This window comes from Notechis scutatus, chromosome 2 (genome assembly GCF_049901735.1).
Source record: "Notechis scutatus isolate UNSWTSFEM ecotype Mainland chromosome 2, rNotScu1.2, whole genome shotgun sequence".
Lineage (NCBI taxonomy): Eukaryota > Metazoa > Chordata > Lepidosauria > Squamata > Elapidae > Notechis > Notechis scutatus.
In genome coordinates, this window is record NC_142010.1 from 87,867,740 (window position 1) to 87,891,165 (window position 23,426).

The 23,426-nt window shown below is 36.3% G+C and overlaps 1 protein-coding gene across 2 annotated transcripts in view; it reads right to left on the minus strand.

Moving 5' to 3' along the window:
- Positions 1-11,462: 11,462 nt before the first annotated feature.
- JAKMIP2 (janus kinase and microtubule interacting protein 2) overlaps positions 11,463-23,426 on the minus strand; it is an 84,705-nt gene continuing 72,741 nt past the window's right edge. For both annotated transcript variants that reach the window (XM_087955420.1, XM_087955421.1), the window contains exons 12-22: positions 22,927-22,989; positions 21,378-21,476; positions 19,838-19,936; positions 18,793-18,846; positions 17,681-17,746; positions 16,357-16,425; positions 15,688-15,765; positions 14,369-14,572; positions 13,889-13,954; positions 12,504-12,575; positions 11,463-11,621 (exon numbers count right to left, since the gene is read on the minus strand). In XM_087955420.1, coding sequence (XP_087811546.1) covers positions 12,525-12,575; positions 13,889-13,954; positions 14,369-14,572; positions 15,688-15,765; positions 16,357-16,425; positions 17,681-17,746; positions 18,793-18,846; positions 19,838-19,936; positions 21,378-21,476; positions 22,927-22,989 — 849 coding nt within the window. In that variant the 3' untranslated portion in view covers positions 11,463-11,621; positions 12,504-12,524. The remainder of the gene's footprint in view (positions 11,622-12,503; positions 12,576-13,888; positions 13,955-14,368; positions 14,573-15,687; positions 15,766-16,356; positions 16,426-17,680; positions 17,747-18,792; positions 18,847-19,837; positions 19,937-21,377; positions 21,477-22,926; positions 22,990-23,426) is intronic.

The window sequence follows — 23,426 nt, forward strand, 5'->3', positions numbered from 1 at the left end:
TCTAGTGATGGGCTGATGTGGGACAGTGGAAGACTTTATACTTGGCTAGAAGGCCTCTCCTCAGGCTTACTTATCTGTACTTGGAAGGATTGAATTCACAGTAGTAGAGCCTCTTCCCTGAAGTCAAGATGAAAGAAGTATGTCTCCATAGCTGTAGCACTGAAAATTTCATGTGTCTTTTCATGAACCTCTGTCCATCTGGTAAGGCATATAGCTGCTCATGGATTTTCTTCTGCCCAGATGTTTTGATCACCCACCCCCTTCCCTAGTAGCTGCATCTTATGTTCCCTAGGGGTTGTCTGTGGTGTGGAGCTCCCCTAATTTTCCTCACCCTCTCCTCCCTCTCTCTTTTTCCTTCTGCCTAATCTACAAAGTGTGTGATGCACAGGCACTCTTGCAAGTACATAATGGCATTAGGATGAAAGCCTCTCACATAGCAATGCCTGTGATATATATAGGGGGAGGTATTTAGGGGGAGGCTTTTCCTGTTTGATTATTGCATCTCTTTGATCTTGCACTCTTTGAACCTTTAAATTGTGACATTACTTTTCTGCCGGCACTCATGAAAAGGGTTGGAAAAGACTATGGTTGTACCTTCACACCATGGTCAAAAGCATTGCCAGATGTCCTATGAAGCAGAAGGAGCATGTGGATCATACAGACAGCATGCTGTCCCTCCTATGGTTTCAGCCATTACCATCCTCTATCTTAGAAATGTAGTTTGTTAATAAATATAGTACAAGCAATCCCCAGGTTAAGAACGAAATTGGTTCCTAAGTTGGTCTTTAAGTCAAATTTGTATGTAAATCGGAACTTGTACTTACAAATAGGTTGCCTAATGAAGTAGCATTCTCATTGTTCAAGCCAAAAAACTATTGAAGCTGTACAATATTTTCATGAATCACTGAAAACTACTGAAAACAGCCTGCATATTAAAATGTGTGGCTTCAGTGGTGTCCACCATTTTTAGAAATAGGCAGCTATTTGTAGGTACAAGTTGTCCATTAAGCCAGATGCTCTTAACTGGAGATTGCCTGTAAATAAATACAGCAATAAATAAATAGCCTCTATAGTTTTTCATGGATCTTTGTTGCTTTTGCAGCCAATAAGTATTAGAGGTAGCATGGGCTGTGTTTCTTAACTGCCCTGGTGGGATTCAAAAGGCCCATCAAAGATTTTCCCATAGCACAATTAACAGGATAAATTTTGTTTAATCGTGAGTATCCATGATGAGTCAGTTCAGTTTTGAGCTAAACTGATCCCTTTTGGAGTCATTTTTCTTTGTTTAAGTGTATTCTTAAACTGCCATTAGTCCATATAAGTGTGTTTGGCAACAGAGCTTGTGAATCTCTTTTCCTGGCTAGATCATTGCTTTTTTCCGTGATGTAAGTGCATGATTATGTAAGCAGGAAATGCATCATTGTGTCAGCATGAAGAAAACCATCCAGACTACCCTACATAATATGTGAGAAAACCTGTGATAGCAGAGCTTATCTAGAGCTTTTTGAAACAGCTTTAATATGAGGGCCAATAAGGGGACTTGGCTTATCTAGAGATGAAAATAAATAATACATACCTTTAAAGGATATAACATGGGAAATTCTGCTTAAAGTGGGATGTTTCCTTAATCCTATGTGAAATAAACTAGAACTGTGATGTATGTGTTGGATAAACAAGAGCTATTCTTTCATTTAACTTTCCGTTTGACCCAGTTCCAAGGGGTCTCTTTCTCTCTGCAACATATTTCATTGTTTCACTGTCCTTTCTCTTCTCCTCACCCCTCCTTCCCTGCCCCATTTCTAAACTGAGTAGAAGAAGCACAATGGAAGCTGTTCACAGGCAAATAAAAAGGAGGTGCATTTTTACTGAGCTAAATGGCTAACTCCTGCCTTGGAAAACGCTTCACACATTTTCATTAAAAAAAGAAGCCCTTTAGCAGCCAAAGGATCACAACTAGTTGAAGGAGAAATATGTCCATGCGTGTGCGCTGTAACAAACAAAGCCCTCCTCTAAGAATGTAATTAAAGGCTGTAAGATGAGATAAGGTGAAACATTTTTTAAACGTTTTCCTTTTGGCCAGTAGTAGATAATAAAAGGAAGGTCAAGGAGGGACTGAGAAAGCATCAAACTGTAATGTGTGGTTTATATTTTTGCAGTCAAGATTGGCATTGAACCAAGTGAGATGTTTTTCTTCTTATCTAGCCCTCCTCAGTCTACCTGACCTCTTTGCCTTAGGAAGTAAACTGTGGACATATCTCTTGCATAACGCTTTACAAGGTTGATAACTCTGGAGGGTCCAACAGCATCTTTGGAAAAGCACATACAGTCTTTAGTGGCATCCAGCTTGTTTGGCAATAAGTCTGGGATTGTAGAGGGTGAGGAAAAGGAGAATTGACTACAAGGTGACCAGTGTGGTATAGTGGTTAAAGGATCAAGCTAGAAACTGGGAGGCCATGAGTTCTAAGCCAACTAGTTGACCTTGGCCCAGCCACTCTGCCTCAGCCCTAGCAAACAGGCAATGGCAAACCACTTCTGAAAAACCTTGCCAAAAAAAAACCCTGCAGGGACCAGTCCAGCCAATTGCCAAGAGTCAAGACTGAGTCAAAGGAAAAAAAAGCTAAGCAATCCAGTATAAAAAAAGAAGGTCTCTATAAGCAATTATTTTCCCACACTTCATATATTTATTTCCCCACCACCACCAGAGATGATTAAGTTTGATGATTAAATTCAATGATTTTCGGGGGAAATTAAAAAGAAACCTTTTTTGGACCCTGATTATGTCAACTACATAGATATGTGTTAGAGGTGTGTGTGTGCATGCATGCACACGTGTGTGTGAGACACCGTTTTCAATAATAGTGGAAAAATAGATCCACAATCCTTTCTGTCCTATCCAACTACATTATTATATATCTGCCCTATCATTGTAGCCCTCAGGCACTAATTTTTTATCTTTGTTTACATGTGGCTCCTAGTCGCTGAACATTGTCTGCCTCTGTTTTGAATACACCCACCCTCACATGCACACTGCTGTGAAGAACTGGTCCTTTTCCTTTTGACCAGCCTGGTTATGAAAGGAGTGCACCACATTGTATCCCCAAGCACGAACACACTCACTCACTTACTCACCCTCCCACACATATGAGGTTATTGTTCCCACCCATGATTTGAGTTACTGCTGATTCATGTTATTTATTAAAGTCCACCAATCACAACAGGATGGAGGAACAGAGGCAGAAGGCATATGGACACAATAAAATCCTTTATTCCACCTTAAAACAGAAGCAACGGCTGCCAAAGGTTAGAAGTTAGAAAGCGATTCAGATGGAACTTTAGCCTTTTTGTGATTGCTGAACTTCTGAGAGTGCAGTTAATTAATTCCAAGGTTTTATATTCTGAAAGATGAGCCACCAGGATATGGAAATTAAGCTAGTGTGCCTGTCACACAGCAAGCTTAAGTATTAGGCAGAGAAGTTAAGACTTCATGCACAGACCAATTTGTCGAATAAGAGTTTTCCCACCCTCTTTTGAGACACCACAAAGATGCTGGCACTGTGGCATATTTCAAATAATTTAGGATTTGAGGTTAACTTGGACACAGAAGAAAACATCTTTATCTAATGTCTAGATAAAGAGAATTATAAGAGTAAAACACTGGATGCACAAAAAGTATCTTGATTTCCCACCCAAATCTATGTTTGTTTGAATGTCAGCAAATGGCTGCCACCTTGTGGATAGAATCAGAATCAGAATTAAGGCAAGGATTATATGTGGATGCTGAACTATTATTCTTTTAACTATCCGAGTTATTTTGTTTTTTTAAAAAAAATCATTAATCATCATATGGTAGGCAAATGTGGGAATATATTTCTATATTTTGAAAAACATAGCCATCAGGATATGTGGAAAGAAGAACACATGGTTTGCTTTGGCTAAGGCATATGTAACACACTGAGCCAAACTTTTGAGCTAAGTACTTTATCACATGAGACCAGCCATTAATGAATAATATGCATGTGCATTTATGCTGACACAGACACATATACATACATGTGTGTATGTATGCATGTATCCACACACATACAGTACATATGGCACATACACCCAGGGTAGTGACTGCAGTTGATAAAACAGCTGGTTTTAGCAGATGGTCTTGCTACTTAATGCCAAATGCACTAGAGTGTTTGTTTGTTAATGCTAATTACTTTCTTATATAAATACTCAGTAAAACTTAAAATTCTCCCTTCACTAAGAATGCAAAATTCTATCATTCAAGCATCAGAAATGGTTTTGTATTGGATTAGAGCACTGATCCTCTAGTTTACAATTGCTTCAAAGTTTCCAACTGTGGTTTCTTTGGTCTTTTAAGCATTTGGGACCTTTGTCACTAGAGAGTCTACAAAGGAATATTATTCATGCACGTTGGAAGCACTTTCTTGTATAATGGTATACCTCTTTTTGTGTCCAGTGATGTGCTTGCCTTCATCAAGTTGTTTTCCTTAATTGCAGCTTCCTAAGTTTTTAAAACTATGTAGTTGGTTTAGAAGCCATTGTGGTTTGTCTTCCAGTCAGAAAAAGCCTGCTGGAGTAGGAAGATGCCATTGCTTAACTCCATGTTTCTCATAACTTTAAGATGTATGGACTGGACTTCAAGTCCCAGAATTCCCCAGCCAGCAGCTGGGAGCCAAAGTCCACAGATCTTAAAGTTGCAAAAGCTGAGAAATATTGGCTTAATTTCTGAAAAGGAACTTCAAAGGGCTCAAGTGCACTGCTGTCCTTCTGCTAAATTTTAAGGGTAATGATTTAATGGTGAATAAAATTAACTTAGCACATATTCAGAAGCACACAACTTTATTATTACTTCATATATATCAGGATCTTGCCCTGATCATTCCTGGCAAGAATACAGCCCCAAGCTGAAAATCTGCTCGTTTTGTGATTATAATTTGCATGTGGCAGGAAGCAGATGGGATTTTATTGCTCTCTTGCCCTCTTGCCCTCTATATTGTTCTAGAATCAGGTTTTAAACAAGTGGTGGATAATACATCCATTAATGTAAAATGAAGTTTTAAAAAATGCTGCAGTTTTATTATTATTTTTTATACAAACTAAAACACCAGTGGTCATTGAACCCTATATTAAATACATAAATTAAAAAATAACCATCCATAAAACTTTACATACAGTAAGGATCCTCATCTACACGTTAATACATACAGTACATATACATGGGTCCCAGTGTTTATCAAAGAGTCGTTCTGCGAAATAATTTACAATTCTCTTCTGGAGGTATAGACACACAAAAAAAGGAAGGAAGTTATATACAAGGAGATGCAATAGAGAAAGTAGAATTGCAGTCAAATAGATTAGCACTTTCCTGAATTTAAATTCAGAGAGATTAAAAAGGGTCCGTTAGTGTAGTCCAAATAGAAAACAACAGAGGAAAATACTATGTTGATTCACTGGAGCAAGCGGTTCACAGGTGGCTCGCTGTCCTTGAGAAATTGGAAAAGTTACCACACTTGCAAGAAAACTATGCTGCGTTACCTTTCCATATCTCAGAAAGGGAAAGCTTGGTATGGTGAGTATTGTGAAAACTAATACTGCTGAGTTGAACGTGAGGCTCTTTTACTGGGTATTTGTCACTCCAATGCACCCCCCCTTCCCTTCCCTTTCAAAAGGCTAATTTGAGACATCTTCCTCAATAGTGATGTCAATGGAAGCCACATGGTGTTGATGCTGAAAAGAAAATGCTGCGGGGTTGTCAGCGAAATGTCAAATTGAAAACACGAGGAGCCAGTTGTGATGGCTTAATCCATCTGGCTTTATTTTAGGAAAAAAATTCAGCAGGGAGGTCCTTCCAGTGGGCCTGACCAGCGGGGTCTGATGGGTTACAAACACTTGTAGGGTTAACTGTACACGCATACAAAGGCTTCCTGTGCTAGCTGGTGCGATAGGGCCACTTTCATTAGGATGAAACTGCAAATTCACCATCACCTTTCCCAGAATCTTTTGCCTCTGAAACACCCTCTTCATCCCACAAACTCCTTCTTGGAAATTGAAGTACAGTTTTATAAGAAGTAAAAGCATCCTACTATGTACACAGAACTATATATATATGTATATATGTACACAAAAATACGAATGCATTGACATACATATGTATACAAGGGAATTAATGTTGGCTTATGGAGAGTTTGAAAGTCAGTGTCAAGAGGTGGATATTAGGCACAGATTGGGTTTCACTGAGCAGAGGGAGGAAAAAAGCCCCTCCAGGGTCCAAGAAGACCGCTGAATGTTCTCCATAGTAGACCTTCATGTATGGAGCTGGGGTTTAACTGTCCTCCTCCACAGCTTTAATCAAAAATCTGGTTGTACATATCAGAGAAAGTGGGCTGAACATGCATTTATAAAGAATATATTGCAATACAGGCAGAGCTGAGACAATTGTAGTTCCTTCAGCATGCCAAGACTGCTCCTTAGCATTTCCTTAAGCCTTATCAACTTTTCATACTTTTCAAAGGATGGAGGAGAAATTGAAATTAAATTTCATGGGAATAGAAAAACACAACAAGGGACAAGTGTGACCAAAGACAATAAGCCATATGCTATCAAAGCTTGCCCAAAAGTGAAAGATCTATTTTTCTGAAATGTTAAAAGGATGAAATCTCAGTTACTCCATACAGAGGAAGTCAAATGACAAAGGAAAATTATGTACTGCGTTGTCTGATGATGATATTTGCAGAATAGAAGATTTACAGGGGTGGGCAAACAGAAGAGCAAAAATATCAACAATATCAACCATTACTGGCTAATAAAGTTATATGTTTATATTTGGATGCAGTTGCATGTTGACAAAGTCCTTTTAAGAATAGTCACTTCCATCCAGTTAGTCATCACAAGCAAATTTTCATGTTGAAAACACAACTAAAATATAGAGCTGGGTATTTATTTACAACTCAATCCTATAAGAAAACCAAGACATTTGAGAAATTATAGCTGTGGCTCAAAGTCCCCGTAGTATAAAGAAATCATATTGCTATATTGTAAGTTTCATGGAAGGTGTTATGTGGGTCCTAAATATTTCTTCTTTTAAACATGACATTGTGTGTGTGTATGTCTTTGCCTATGTCTGTGTATCTGTGTATATGTTTACATCTGCATGTTTTATTTCAGTTTTATACTGCACTAATGCTATAGAAGGAAAATTCTAAACCAGTGTTTCCCAAACTTGGCAACTTTAAGCTGTGTGGACTTCAACTCCCAGAATTCCCCAGACAGCAAGTTTAAGAAGCACTGGTTTAGACTGTCATAAGAATTCACTGCGTGTATATCTTTTCAGTGTGTTGTAGTTGCTAGTATCTGGACTGAGGCAATCTATAACACTCTTACAAAACAGGGAATAGTCTGCAGGCTGAATATTTCTTCCCCAGTTATTTTAGAACCACAAAGGACTTGAATATTAACATACAGTATAAGAACAGCCACTGTTCCACTACTGTATCTGATGTGAAAATGAAAATGACAATGAATAGTGTAGGGTTCTTTTTATCAGCAGGATTCCTTTCTATTTTCATTAATAACAAAACTCCATTTACAGCAATTTACCAACTGTGTCATGTACAGATTGTACAAATTGCAGGAAACTCTAGCCAATAATGCTAGTCTCTTTGATAGAGCCGTAGTGACGCAGTGGTTAGAATGCAATATTGCAGGCTAATTCTGCCTACGCCAGGAGTTTGATTCTGACTGGTTCAAGGTTGATTCAGCCTTTCATCTTTCCAAGGTCCGTAAACTGAGGACCCAGATTGTTGGGGGCAATAGGCTGACTCTGTAAAGTGCTTAGAAAATGCTGTAAAGCATCATGAAGTGGTATATAAGTCTAAGTGCTATTGCTATTGCTACATGGATAAGTTTATTTATTTGGTTCACTTTCCTCTACTTCCTGGTAGATGGGCCAGAGCAACAAATGGTATATCAAGTCCATGTGCTTATGGTCCCTCCAGGCTGTAGCAGGCAGTATCACCAGTTTGCTGTCCTCCACCTTGGCAGCAAAAATACAGCAATAATATGTTGACTAGCAACTAGGATCCCAAATCATATACGAAATGGTACAGGTGGTAAATAGCATACTACTACACGTATCTCCATAAACTCTTTTGTATAGATATCAGTCATCATGAATTTCATCCGTAGCTTCTGGGATTTTCCTGACAAAGACTAGGGAATTATAAAAAAGAAATGAAAATAAGTATTTAAATATTAGAAGACATATGTAAAGATAAAAGTATTAAATATAATATTCTTTAAAAGCCTTCTAGTGAGATCATGTAAATGATTTTTTTGTTAATCACAGCACAATTGTGTTGTGCTGTATTGAGAAGCTTCATATGCTTTTTCTTAATCTTGTGCTGACTGACAGAATTTATGCATTTTGTGGGAAGACAAAAAATAATATTTAGGGCAGCATATTTTCCTATATGCTCATATGTTACAAAGGATCAAAGTGGTTTATTCCTGAAGTTCACTGTGATGCGAAGAACACTCAACCATGTAAGGCCTTTTGAGACTGACTATATCTGGCCCAAGAGAGTGGTCATCATCCTAATTTTTTTATTGGAACCATATGACAATGGAGAATAAAAGGCAGATGAAAAATGTCAGTTACTAGATAGAAAAAATGTGTTTTTGGAATATCATCAATTTTGCTGAATAAGTTATATAAATGAATTATATAAATAGATCATCTTAAACTGCTTCATATAGAGTTGTGTTTGGAAACCTAATCATATTCTGCAAGGTATATTATAATAAACACAGACTGAATAAACTTTTTGCTTTAAAAGGATAATATTAGGGAATCCTCAAGGATCAGTAAAGGGAGATATTTTACTTTTCAGTACTACTGTATGCTTGTGTGTTGTGTGTAACCTACAATTATTCTCAACTAACAAGGACAATTTCATGCCTGGACATTTCCCAGCCAGCTCTACTTGCATGCTTAGGTTCAGAGCAGACTGGCAGATGTGGAAGAATTTTCTTGAAGTTGGAATCCAAAAAGTAATTTATCATTAAGCAATTCAAAATTTGACATGTACCTCTTTTCTCTTTATTATGTTTTTAGTTTCAGTAGTCTTATTCAATGAAAGTCTAAAACAGGGCTGTCAAACTCCTGGTCTGCGGGCTGGATGTGTCCATGCTCTGGCCACACCCACAGCTGGTTTAGCAAAGGGGGGAAAGTCCCCCGATATATCACATGACACCGCTGTGACAATGTGAGTTTGACAGCCCTGGTCTTAAAGGAAGGGACAAATTCAAAGAAAGCTTGGGTCTAAGTAAGATTTTGGAATTATGTGATGTAAATTTATCAAAGTATATTAAGTACATACTTTGAGACATGCAATACATATCAAAATCTTTGGCATACCAACTGATTGACTACAGTGGCTGAACCCTTGGCTCCTTTGGAATGAAGACAGATTTTAGAAACCAACCTGATATGTTCTTTGGTTGATAGAACAAAACTGATTACACAGACTCAGCTCAGAACTGTACTTGAGAAAGAACAGACCACAAGACTGCATTTAGTAGTCCAGTTGTCTATTATTACCATAATTGTGTGATAAACACCATTCTTCTGGATGGCTAAACAATAATTGTGTGACCTATCTCATTAGCTAATCTAAAATCTAAAATATCTGAAGGATCCATTAGATAAATATTTCCAAGGTTTGCATGCCCTCTAATGATTTCTCAGAGGCAAAGTCCATCAAACTACCTGTGACCCAAACAAGTACTAGGAATGGATGGATTTTTAAAGAGCAGATATGAGGCTAGGTATGGATGAATATAGGGCTAAGTAATGTGCTTGGATTATCAAATCAGGCATGATGGTGAGTAAGCAGTAGATGCTCAAAGTGTTAGGCATTCCAATCTTGGATTGGAAGGGATTTTGCTAGATGACTTCAGACTGATTTTGAGTGTTAAGCAGAACATAAGGTACATCTTTAAAGATAGATGCTATTATTATTGATATGAGTTGAGGAACAAACATCCAGAAGAAATGTAAGATTCTTTCTTTTATTTTTAAATGTAATTAAATTATGCAGGTTCATGGGTGACCGTCCAACCCTTGTTATCTATAGGGGGAATGAACAAGTCTACCATATCTGGGCTGCAGATTTTAAAAAAATCCAAGCAAAGAAATGCAGAAGACTCTTTGTTGCCATCTGATTGGACATTTGGATTTTTACAGCCCAGATGTGGTAGCCTAAGAGGAGAGCACAAATGGGAAAATTGGGCAGCGAGGATTTTTAAGAGCAGGAGGGGTGGGATACTAATCTCCACTAATCTCTCCTGCTGCCTTAAGTGCCATGACCCCATTGCCTTGAATGCATGGGACTAGTAATGGGATCCCCCTCCAATAAAAACCAGTGATTTCAGATGAGCATTTGCATGACCAAGAGATAATTCCACAAAGAAAACTATCAAAAATGGATTGTAACACCTTGTCACTTAGAAAAGAATTGCTGCATTAAGGTAGATCTTAATGTTAATTTCAGACCTATTCTCACAACATAAATTTGCATTTTTACTGTGCAGGCTTGCTAATCAAGAGATGTCCCCATTTTGATTCTTGCAGTGAGTGAAGAAAACAAACACGATGAGGGAAAACAAATGCTTATTTTGTTAGTACTTTAACTGCCGAATGAATTCAAGGACAAAATTTTGTGAAGCTGAAGACTCACTAAAGGTGTTTGCTTCTTCTCAGATGCCATTTTTTTTCTTACCCTTCTATCCCAGTTCCTGAATAGATATTAAGCAGTTAGTTCAATTAGTGTGGCATTCTTGGAAGAGTTTGTCGTTTGACGTCACATACATTTCTAGCACACAGTTCTTCATGGAGGGTTTTCATAAGAAAATGACTACAGCATTTGTCCTCACAAGTCCTGTCAGCCACTCTCACTAGGCCTGATTCTCCTTGATCCAGCAGGCAGCAGTAAGTTAATGTCAATTATATCTATCCTGTTGTCCACCCAGTTTGAAACAAAAACAAGAGTCTTTTGTTCACATTGCAGCTGTCATTGTTCCTGAGTTTAAAAACAGAAAAAAGTGTCCCTGTATTAAGAAAGCCATTTTTCCCCCCTCCAAATGGATATTATCATAATGGTCCTCTTAGAACTCTAAATACTTTGTCCCCTCAATTATTGAAGACTTTCATGGGAAGGTGATGTTTTATGTTTAAAATAATCCCCCTGCACAGCAGGGATTGATAGTCTGTAGTCACTTTGGTTCCTTGCCTGACGTACTTTTACTCAATCTGCTGAATGTGGCTTCTTGCTGATTTTAAAAAATAAAATAAACGTAGTGATGAATGCTGCTGGGATATTCTCTTCCTCCTCACAGAATTTCCTTAAGTGCAGCTGATATTGTAGCTTTAGACAGGAACTGTCAAGTAACAAATCTTGAATAATGGCTTTAAACTGCATGGTGGGAGTGGTCTTGATTGCAGGGAGTTGCTTTGTTTTAAAGTAGTTGTAAACAGTGTTTTTTTTTGTGTGTGTGTGTGTGGGTTTGGAAGCATCTGTCCTCTCAGGACTTTTCTGTGGTTGGTGATCAGTCTGGAAAATGACAAAAAAATGTATAGTTGAATGAGTCTGCAGTAGTGCAATTTGATTACCCATCTACTGCAAGTTCCATGATTACCTTATATTAGATTAAAATAAGTTCTCATTTATTCTTTAAAAACTGATTATTGCATTATCCAACCTTTGCTCTTGAGAGCTCAAGGATACATATCATGGAGTTGCTATCAAATTTATTCCTCCTATTATAAATAGTAGCATGAGGCTGCAGAGCTACAAAAGTCACTCACTGAGCTCTGTGGTCAAGTGTAATCCTGCACAGGGCTCTCAAACTGCACAGGTTGCTATCTAGACCATTATATTACCCTGGAACCAAAATTATAATATGTCAATATTTTGACATTTTGTAACCTACATAGATAACAGAATAACAGAGTTGGAAGAGTTCTTGGTCCAACCTCCTCAAGCAGGAGACCCTATACCATTTCAGTCAAATGGCTATCCAATCTCTTAAAAACCTCCAGTGAAGGAGCATCCGCAACTTCTGAAGGCAAGCCGTTCCACTGATTAATTGTTATCACTGTCAGGAAATTTCTCCCTATTTCTAGGTTGGTTCTGTTCTTGATTAGTTTCTATCAATTGCTTCTTGTTCTGCCTTCAGGTGCTTTGGAAAATAGGCTGACCCCCCCCTTCATATGTAAAATAGGTAGTTGAAATGTGCTTTGATAGCTTGGGCAGAACTTTTGTTCTTTATGTAATATGTAAAAATAGACCTTTATGAAATATTTGACAGTTGCTCAATTTATCCTTACATTGTCATCTTTGATGTGAGTTCAAATATTCATATAACTATGCTACTTTGGAACTAAATTGGAAAAGAGTATTTTGGTATCAAAAAAAAGAAAGAATTAACCTTACCTTTCAAGAGGCACATTGACATCAAGGCCAAAGAATAAAGGCAAGAGAGAAGAACAAGAAAAGAAATAGAAACTGCAAGAAAAAAATAGTTTTAAGAGATCAGATCAATTTTTATTATCATAGATAAGCAGGCATATGATTTGTAATGAATAAAACCCAATAGACTTAGTCCAAGAAATCTTACAGTACTAAAATTTAAGGCTTCTATCCTACTAACTCATCTCCTTAGTGTCAATCTAATATTAATGGCTTCAGTTTTGGTGATATCATCTGATTCACAAGTGGGTGTTTTCTCCATAGAGGAATGACAAATCAGTTCATTGGAAGGACACAACCCACAAGATATCCTTGTCCTTAAATTTCTATTTCCTAAACTTCATTGAAACTTCCTTTTTGATTACATAACTAATTTAGGGTGAATTATTTGCATTTTTGCAACCAAACTTGTTTAACAAGAAAACCTAGCAAAATGATAGCATCATGAGAAAGCTTTCGTGTAACGAACATCAGTTTTTCATGTTTAATCGCTATGGACAAGTATTTAGTCTTCTCCTTGAAACAATATTCATCATGATATAAATGAACTATTTTTATTTGTGTTTCAAACTAAGATAAAATATTAGTTAGCTAAAATCTTCTGCATTTATTGACTGATTTTAACTTAGTAAGAGAGAAAACAGTCTGTTAATTAAAAGGGCAGATTGAAAAAAGATTATAGTACCACTACAGTATAATAATAACTATTTTAGGATGATTATTCTTACCATGTTCAAATTGATAAAATGGTAGAATAATGGGTAAAATCTGATTTCTGTTATTTTCTTATTATTTCAGTATCATTCTAAAGGGAATCTGAATGAGGAGAGAGATTAGATAGCAATTCTTGTATCATTAGAAGAAAAATGACACCTAACAGTCACATTGAAAACCCTTTCTGGTTAGTGGGGCACATAATTTGCTCTGGTTGTGTTCTTCCAAACATCATCAAAAGATCTCCATGATATCTCTGAATGGTGGTGGAATATTTGTGAAGGGAAAGTTTTGTCTTGTTCTAATAGAATGAAATCCATCCATCCATCCATCCATCCATCCATCCTTCCATCCATAAAAGTACCTACAAAACCCTCCTGGATTAGAATACCTAAGAAGAAAATAAAAATCACTGGAATTTATTCATAGTACCAGATCCCTTTCAGTTATTTAAAACTCTTATAATCCACAACTAGAAAGATATGAATGGAACTTACTGGAACTGAATAGTAAAAGTCTGATTCAAGGGCAGTTGATTAGGAAATGGCTATGGTAAAATAGCTAGTTGGAGTTCCTAGAATTATAAAATAGGAAATTTTTAAAAGTATTATTTTTGGATATGTAAAGCAACCAACCTTTTCTTCCAAATCCTTTATCTGCCTCTTCTGGATGTCTGTTTTATCTTCTAAATCTCGGATCCTCTAGAAACAAATTGAATATATCCATAAATAATCAAATCAATAAAAATTATGTCTTATGAAGTCTGGTCAAAGAAAATTAATTTAAGAATTCTAAACTAAAATTTATACATATGAAAAATAAGTATCACTCTAATTGCATGGATTTTAGCCTTTTCCATTATGAAACAAACTTGGTTTCATAATGAAGTGAAAGGATTACACTTTAACATGGAGGGAATGTGGCCTGATAAAAACTAACAATTTTAATTTGATTAAAATTTTAAAATTTATATTTACATGTTGATTGCTCTCTAATATGATCAGCCATCTTTAATAATTATTTAATAATTTCTCCCACATTTTTATCTCAACAATAAATATAATGAAGCCCATAAACTGAACCTCTCTAATGTTTTTCTATACACGGAACCTCACCTGATGTGCCTGTTGAAGCAATTCCATTCTCTCTTGGAGGATCTGACAGTCATATTCTCTGCTTTTTCTCAGCATTTGCCTTCTCAATTTCTCTACAGCAGTTCGAAGTTCTTCTTGCTGCTTTTCACTCAGCAGTTCTCCAAACTTTATCACTGTTTCTTGTTGCAAAGCATTATAAAGGGTAGCCTCAAGCTCCTGGATTCTCTAAGCAATAGCATAACAAAATATTGAAAGGGGATACAATCCATTTGTCTCTGTATATCTTTTAAACCAGTAAAACTGACAATAACTATGCTTATGTGTTTATCTCAAATGAAGCATACCAGAAGTGGTATTCAGCAGGTTCTGACCAGTTCTGGAGAACCGGTAGCAGAAATTTTGAGTAATTTGGAGAACCGGCAAATACCACCTCTGATTGGCCCTGTCCCCATCTATTCTCTGCCTCTTGAGTCCCAGCTGATCGGCTGGGTCTTCTTTTGTTGCCCTGCACAGGAGAACGGAGCTGGGAAGCAGGTTAGTGGGGTGGGGAGGGAATGGAGATTTTGTAGTATCCTTCCCCTGCCACATCTACCAAGCCATGCCCACCAAGCCATGCCACGCCCACCAAGCTACACTCACAGAACTGATAGTAAAAAAATTTGAATCCCACCACTGAAGCATATTACATTCAACGCCTCAAATCTGATGATTACTAATATGACATCTGAAGGTATTTTTTTTTTACTCCCATTACCTATCCTCCTTTCTTTTCAGGACATACCATAGGTTTTTCCATGCATTCCAATGGCAAATAAACCACTGCATGAACAGTGCTCCACTCTTTTGAAATTAGCATGCATTGTACTATGCCTTTGGAGTAGAAATTCAGATATTTACTGGAGCTCTCACTTATGTAAGGAGAACAAAAAGCAGACTGATACATTATTTCGTAGAAAGTTATCCACCCCCCTCTTTTTATGACACTGTAATGCCTTCTATTGAGGTGGGTTGGGATGACTGGATAAAGCTGAGCGTTTATTGGTTGGATGCCCTCCCTGACACCTACACGGAGTTCACAGCATATATTTTCTCTTTGCGCCCTGACAGAGAAACATCTACTGCTGTTTCGGATTGAACTCTCGACCTCCCAAGTGTGAGGCAATTTTTTTCACCGTACGTCTCTCTCCCTCTCTATCATCTAAAAATCACATTAATTTGGAGTTTATTTTAAACTCATGTGAGAAGATACTGCAAGCCCAACCATTTACCATTGGAATGCAATAAATTTGCATTCTGAAATGTACTTTTATTTTCGTTTCTATCCTTGGTTTTCAAATTACCATATAGGCTTGATCAAGAGCTTGTTTCCTGTAGTCCAGTTCTTCTTCCAGATAACCTTTTATTTTACAGAACTGCTCCTACATTGAATGACAGTTTGGGGGAAAAAATCACTACCTTTATTATTCTTGAAATAAGAAAATATATACAGATAGTCTTTGACTTATGACCGCAACTGAGCCCAATTTTCCATTGCTAAGCAAGGCAGTTATTAAGTGAGTTTTGTCCCATTTTATTACCATTTTTGCAACAATTGTTAACAGTGCTCCACTGTTTCACTGCAGTTGTTAACTGAATCAAGTAGTCATTAAGTGAATCTGGCTTCCCACATTGACTCTGCTTTTGGAATCTGGCTGGGAAGGTTATACATGGTGATCACATGATCTGGGGACAGTGCAACAGTCACAAATACATGCCAGTTGCCAAGGGCCCGAATTTGGATCACATGACCAATTGGGATGCTGCAATGCTGGTAAGTGTGAAAAACAGTCATAAATCAATTATTTCAGTGCCATTGTAACTCCAAATGGTCACTGAACAAATAGTCATAACTCGAGGACTACCTGTAATAATACTCAGGAAAAAACAAAGCAAACTCCAGAAGTCAACTAATGATAAGCATGGGATTAAAGTGAAAACTGCCCCCACCCCCAAAATATATTCTTTCCTACCATGTCACTTTCCAATTCCATCATCTTCTGGTGTAGAGCTGCTTCAGCCCCCTCAATCTGCTGTATCCACTAGGGGGGGGAAAGGCATTATTAAATTCCTGTTCTAGTTCCATTTTCAGGATTATAATATTGACAGAAATGCTGCCTTTCCACTTCATCAATTATAAACTCAAAGAGTAGAATTTTGACTGAAGTTGCTTATACTCACTTGCTATCAGTTATCAAGGAACAAGAGGAGTGAGAAATGAAACTCGGCTACATCCTGACCTGGAATGCACATATAGAGCTCTGGTGGCACAGTGGTTAGAATGCAGTACTGCAGGCTATTTCTGCTGACTGCTGGCTGCCTGCAATTTGGCAGTTGGAATCTCATCAGGCTCAAGGTTGACTCAGCCTTCCAACCTTCTGAGGTTGATAAAATGTGAACCCAGATTGTTGGTGGCAATATGACGACTGTAAAACCACTTAGAGAGGACTGTGACACTGTGAAGTAGTATAGAAGTTCACAGTCATAGTATTGCTATCTCCAGATAATATGGTGGCTAGTTACAGTTGAGGAATGTCCTGTAAATGGTCAGAGGCGTATGTTGCTACCTTTTAGGTCTCAGGCCCGAAAATATTTTCTAAGCAAATTCTTGGCAAGTCTTGGGCTAACTGTATGCATTTATTCCTTCTTTTTGTCTTTCCAAAATATCTATTTTGTTGTGTGCTGCTGTACTACTGAATGCTGGTTTTTATTATTATTAAAACATATGCAGACTTGGAACCATAGGCTTCAGAGACATCTGTCCTGTATTTAAAGTACAGATTGACCTAGTTAGTGTACATTACTACAGCGTGCATTACATTACTACAGCTATGCTGTTTTTCATAATTTCTCTACTTAAAAGACAAACCAGCTAGTTGGCATACTTAAAGTGTATCATTAATTACTCTCTTATTATTCTATAATAAGGCTTCCCTAATGAAGCAGTTCTTATATCTAGATATTTATCTGTATAATTGAATACTGATTTCACGAACACGGATTGCAACAAACAGACTAAAGCAAGCTGTGACTTGGACAATTGGAAAAAGTTAAATAAAGCAAATTAAAATGATTGCCTTAGTAAAGGTTCAACTTGAACAATAAAAGCCAGTTACTCTTTCATTTCTGGGAAATATGCATTTTGGATAACATTTCATTCTTATTTGTTTACACCACACATATAGATTGCATATTTTCCCACAGATTGCATTTTTCTCTTCATAATTCTGTGCCCTGTGTTAACTTTTTGATTCATATTAAATAACATACATGAGATACAAATACATTTTAAAATACCTTTTCTGCCAGAGATAAGACAGTACTGGCTTGAATTATAGCCACTTGCTCTTCATTTCGCAAATTCTGAAAATTCAAGAGGCAGAAAATCAAATTGAGAAAGCAGCAATAGTTTTCCATGTAAACATATATATGGTCAATGTCAGAAAGTGCTGCTGTGGTGCATCTTTTCTTGATGTAGGGATTTTGATACATTGCAAAACTCCTAGTCTTTCACATTTATTTAGACAGGAATTCCCAACCAACAACCTATGATCAACCCCCAAATTTCATTTTTGATCCTCTGAAAAATCATTTTCTGCTGCTTTTGGCATCGAGTTAAACCACAGAATAGGTCCATTAAGTTTTGAATGTATATAACACTCCTGAAAATTAATTGTAAAAAATAAAAAGCATAAAGAGAGGAAATTCAAATCAAAAGTCTCACTATTGTTTTAAAGTTACTCCTGCAGCCCTTGTAACCCAAAGCTGCTGATGTTTACTGTGAACATATAAATACCTATCAAGTGGAGGTGCTGTTTAAATAGAATAGCTCTTTGTATATCAAGAGCTGGGAAAATGTTTTCTATCCAAATAAATGGAAAAGTTGTGGGTGTAGTGTTTCCACATATATTTTACCATGAAGTCAGGAATGTTTAAAATGATAACCAACCATAAAAGTTAGAGCTTCAGAAAAAAAGTAATCTAAAAGTAAAATCCCAAATAATTTGACTTCCTAAATAAATTCTTATCTGTATAAACTGTTAATATATGTGATCTTCTAGAAAAAAAATTAGAACAACATTCGTAGGCCTAGTCTTTCTCAACTTGATGTCTTCTAGATACATGTGTAAATAGCATATTGGCAAGTTGATTCTAGTCTATTCTAGTCTGAGATCTTCAGGCTTTTTTATTTTAAAAATTTCACAAATACCATGGAATACTACCTTAGTAGTCCATTAAGAAATAATTCTAACACAGCAAGATCTTTATTTATAAAAATAAGGAATAATGGAGAGGGGGAGGAATAATGAAATTCATTTCTTTTGATTGATCTTTTATTCTGCAATACTACACAGTTTCTAGAAGGTGCTATGCACAATAAGAACTTGTTAGCTATCCATAACACTTACCCCATTGTCACCCAAGATGTCTAATTGCTTTATAAGGTCTGGAATGCTAACATCCTATAAAAGAGATGATGAAATTCAGAAAAGAAGGACCAAAGGTTTTCATAAGCAGTATCTATTTTATGATACGGACTTGATGATCTAGAAATGACTTAGTATTTCCTAAGTGAAAGAGCAGAAAAGGTCCCAAAGCATTGTGGAAAGGGATGGAGAAGACTTTAATGTAAAGCCATCTACACAGGGTACTAGCAAAAGAAAAGAAATGAAGAGGTAATTATTTCTGTGAGAGGCCTAGTGTATAGAAAATCTAATATCGAGGAGGAAGAAAAATAGCTAGACTGGTTCTAAAAACATTTCTTTGCAACTTTAAGACTTGTACAAAAACATCTAACTTATTCATATCACCCAACATTTAGACTACACTATATATTTGTTGGTAAACAAATTTTCCATTTCTGAATTGTATCAAATGTTTTCCTGAAATTGAGAGTAGACAATGCTAGCCTAACTTAGAATATTAATCAGAATTCTAGCATGGCTCTGTATTCTCTATTGTCACTTTTACTTCAAGGAACATTACATACTTCCATTTTCTATGCAAGGCACCAACACTACAATTTTTTTTATAGATTCTCTTAGAAGGCCTTTTGAATTTAACAATGCACAGAGTACAATATGAATCAAGAATGTACAGTAAAACTGCCAGCAACAAATTTAGAGTGTACAAAATTATAAGCTCTATATACTCTGTTGACAAAAACATAACCTGCTCTTCAGTGTACAATAGAAGAAGGATCACAACATGCCCATTTTCTGTACTTTTAATAGTCTTCTATGCATAGAACTTAAGTTTTAACTTGAATTGCAAATTGCAGATTACATCTACAAATCTACAGTTTTCTATAAATATATTATCTTGAATGTTTATAGGCAAAGGACATAATTGATCCTCTATTCCCTCTCCCTCCATGTTTTGAAAACTACCAAGATATATGAAATCACATATTTAAAAAACCATAATTATTTTAGTGACCTCATGTTAACATACCTTGACACCTTCTTTCATACAGTAGATTTGCAGAGCACTTACACCATCTGAGAATGGATGGATTTGTAGATTAAAAGGCGGAGATCTTCTTTCTCTTTCCTTAAAACCAAAGATAAGGTAAAACATTTAATACTTTCTGTTTGTTTAAGGTTTTTTTCCCCCCTGAAAATATTTTGCTTTTGGAGCAAAACCTACTTGATTCAGAAAGAGTATTCTTTTCGTTAAAATTTCTGCCATACGTAGGGCAGAAATGGGACAAGTTGCACTTTTTGGTTACACTTACTTCTGAAAAGAATGTTGTTTTGAGATTGGCCATCCCTATTCTCACTCTTGCAGTTTTCAGAACCTTGGAAGGGAGCTTGACCTGGTTGTTTAGATGGGTTTTTTCCCCCAGAACAAAACATCCTGTATCTCTATTTTTCTGAGGTTTTACTCTGAGCTCAGGATAAACTAGGGGACTTCATGCCATGTTCTTTTAAGTATTGGCATGTCCCTGGTTGGGTTGTCTTTTTTAAAATTCAGAATAGGAGATATGTTTGCTAATAGTGACCAATCTTTTTCAATTCCCATTGTTCAATAGCAGAACATTTGAAATATTTTTTGTTCCAAGGTGGAGCTGTTTACTTCTCACCATGGAAATTTTTCCCATGTTCTGCACATTTCTCTATATAACTGTTTTGTGAATGAACTTGCATAATTTATTAAATCTATATGTATCCCATCCCCATTCCCTGACTCCAAAAACTTAAGGTAGCCTAATAGCATTCCTTTTATCTCTAAATAATCATCCAAATGTGATTGACTAAAATCACCCATTGTTTCCCCATGGCTGGAGGTGAATTGAACTTGAGTGTTCCTAGTCTAATCCAATATCTTAAGCACTATACAACATGGTTGAAATGTGTTGGAATATTAGTAGCTCGGGTTGGTAGTTAGGCTGTTGGTTTGAGCTCCGAATATATATTATACTTAACTATGGCCCAGCATCAACAGCCAGCCAATCAAACAGTCTGAAATCAGACCATGATTCAGAAATATGCGAACAAACAACATTCAGACTACTTTGCATCTCACAAAAAGGTATTTAAAGACCTGTGTTCTGACAGACGAGCACAACTCAAAATGCACTGATGATGTCTCTTCGAATGGTGATGAAATGTTTGCAACCAAATTGCCAAGCTCGGAGTTCAAACCAACAGCTTAACTATACAAAAGGGCTTACCACATTAGGTTTCACTGCATGGGTTTTGAGACCCAAGTGCCTATAACACACTCTAAATTCCTCTGGCCAAAAAGATAAAGATTATGTAAGCAAGTTTTAGTTTTCTTATCCTTTAGTATAACTGAAGCTCTTTTTGTTTTTTGTTTTTAAATAAGGAATTAACTTAATTTATAAATATAAAATGCATACCTACCCTCAAACATAGAGGGCAGGTATCTGTTATATAAAAGAAAATATTTGGAATAACATATGATTGCAATAATATTTTCTCCTTTAAAATGTTCCCCATCCTGCAGAGTAAAATTAACAAGTTCTTACTTCAAGTTCTAGATTTCGAAATTCCAAGAGTTCATTCTGATCTCTGGCATCCTGCAGCTCCTGTTGCAGTCGATTGTTCTCTACTTCCAATTTTTCTATCTAGAAAAAGATCTAAATATATAATTTGTGGAAATGATTCCAAGACATACTTGTTTAGACATTTATGACCACTGCTGTTTTTGCTCCCTCCTACAACTCTCAATCACCGAGGAAGCAAATTATTCAGTTATTTTAATGTTATTATCGGCTTTTTTGTGGGAAGTATAACATCTACAAAAGTAATAATTCATATACTAAAGGAATAATTATCTTTAAAAATGGAAAGAATACATCAAAAACAACTTGGCAAATAACAAAAGAATTCATATGCTGATTCAGAACTTTGGGGAAAATCATTGTTTACTTGTGGTTAAGACTTTCAACTTTCAAAGGATAATTTTGAATATTATTTTTGATGATTCTGCACCTTCATTTTTAAATTTTACATGATTATTATACCTATATTTATATTATAAAGATTAGCATTTGAGAAAAATGAGCAGTCTGAAGGACTGTGCAAAAAAAAAAAATACTACCACAAGATACTTTCAATCATATGGTCTGATGGTGCAATAAAAATCTGAATCATTATTTAGAACTTTAATTATTTCTTCAACTCTTGAATTTTTAAATTAATGGACTGTTGCCTAAACAGACCTTATAAAATAAATGCTAGAAATTAGCAATGACTAGCAGGTTTCAATAGATTAATCTAAAAATGACTAAAACTAATCCAGTGTATGTGTGTGTATCATTTAGTGAAATTACAAAGGAACTAGTGGAGACTTATTATGGAGTCAGATTGTTGAACTGATTCTGGGACAAAGTAATGTACAGAAATGAAGTAATATTCAGAAATTTCAGTTCTAAACACGACTCTGAGTCCACAGTATCATATCTGTCAGTACAAAGTGCCTACCATTATCCTAACAGAATTCTTGCCCGCTTCCCAAATCATTTCAGTTCAAAGAAAAGGGAAGTTGGCATGTGGCAAACCAAAGCACTTGTTTTAAGCACAATAATTTCAACTTGTCTCTGGGCCCCAGCCTTAGAAATGTTATTCAAAATGAAACTGTATGTGAATGTAGCCCAGTGCTTTGTTTGGAAGAGGGCCACCTTCCACAGAGAAGACAAAGTAAGCTAAAGAGCAGAAACCAATCTGGGAAATGTAGAAGGCAAACATCACTTTGTAGTCACCTTATAGGAACCCTGGTGGCAGAATGGTTAGAATGCAGTATTAAAACTGCCCACAGTCTGGAGTTTGATCCTGACCAGCTCAGCCTTCCAGTCTTCCGTGGTCGGTAAAATGGGGACCCAGATTGTTGGAGACAATATGCTGTAAATCACTTAGAGAGGGCTGTAAAGCACTGTGAAACAGTATATAAGTCTAAGTGCTATTGCTATTGCTATTTTGTGAGGATACCCATAATGTTTTCTCAGAATTCCAAATGAGCCCACCAACACAAAAAGACTAGCAACCCCTTTTCTAATCATTCAAGCGTGAACATACCTTATCCAAAAGCTCTTGATTCCTCTTAATAAAAAGTTGTTTATCTTCTACCCAGTGTGAGTCCTTTTTATTTTTTTAAAAAAGAATAAGATATAAAGAAATGTGGCTTTGTTAATCTCTTTTATTAAATCAAATAAATTTAAATTACCCATGAATAAAATTAAATCCACTAAATGACTGAAGTATGGCACAATCCATTGAATCATGTTGACAACTATGATTAAAACTTCTGTCACAATGAAAAAAATTGCTAAAGCAATTCAATAATTCTGCTAAATTAATGGAAACAATTGTTATTGGGTATTATCGGAAGCATCAAAGTAGCTGCAATTCCCACAAGGACATCTACAGTATACAGTTATGCTCACACAGCAATATACTTTTATATAATTATTTCTAATTGTTTACAGGCATCCTTTCAGCTACTCGATTCATATATGCAAAATGAATCTTTCCTAGATAACAAACTAATGCTAATAACTTTAAAAGTAATTGAGGAA